Raw genomic sequence first — 347 nt, forward strand, 5'->3', positions numbered from 1 at the left:
TTCACAACAAGGGGCGAAAGATCCCCTGCCAACAAGCAATCGATCCCTCTACATGGCGACAACCGTCCTGAGGGCCTTCCCCTGGTGCATCAGGTCAAAGGCCTCGTTGACCTCCGCCAAGGGCTTCGTAAAGGTCACGAACTCGTCCACCATGACCTTGCCGTTCATGTAATCGTTGACCAGCTTCGGCACGCTCTCTCGGGACTTGAAACCTTGGGGATAGACAGAAGGGTTTCTTAGAAGGATATTTCAAAAGGAAGATATTTTTAGAAGGATATTTAAAGAAGGTTTTTAAAGGGATATTTAAAGGAGGAGGATATTTTTTCTAGAAGGATATTTAAATGAGG

At 46.1% G+C, this 347-nt stretch overlaps 1 protein-coding gene across 1 annotated transcript in view; it reads right to left on the bottom strand.

The window, feature by feature from the left end:
* LOC119594516 (alcohol dehydrogenase class-3-like) overlaps window positions 1–347 on the bottom strand; it is a gene marked incomplete at its 3' end in the record, with an annotated part of 11,191 nt that continues 10,844 nt past the window's right edge. The window contains 1 exon segment of the mRNA XM_037943546.1: window positions 1–217. Coding sequence (XP_037799474.1) covers window positions 49–217 — 169 coding nt within the window.

The sequence above is a fragment of the Penaeus monodon genome, chromosome 34 (assembly GCF_015228065.2).
Source record: "Penaeus monodon isolate SGIC_2016 chromosome 34, NSTDA_Pmon_1, whole genome shotgun sequence".
Taxonomy (NCBI): domain Eukaryota; kingdom Metazoa; phylum Arthropoda; class Malacostraca; order Decapoda; family Penaeidae; genus Penaeus; species Penaeus monodon.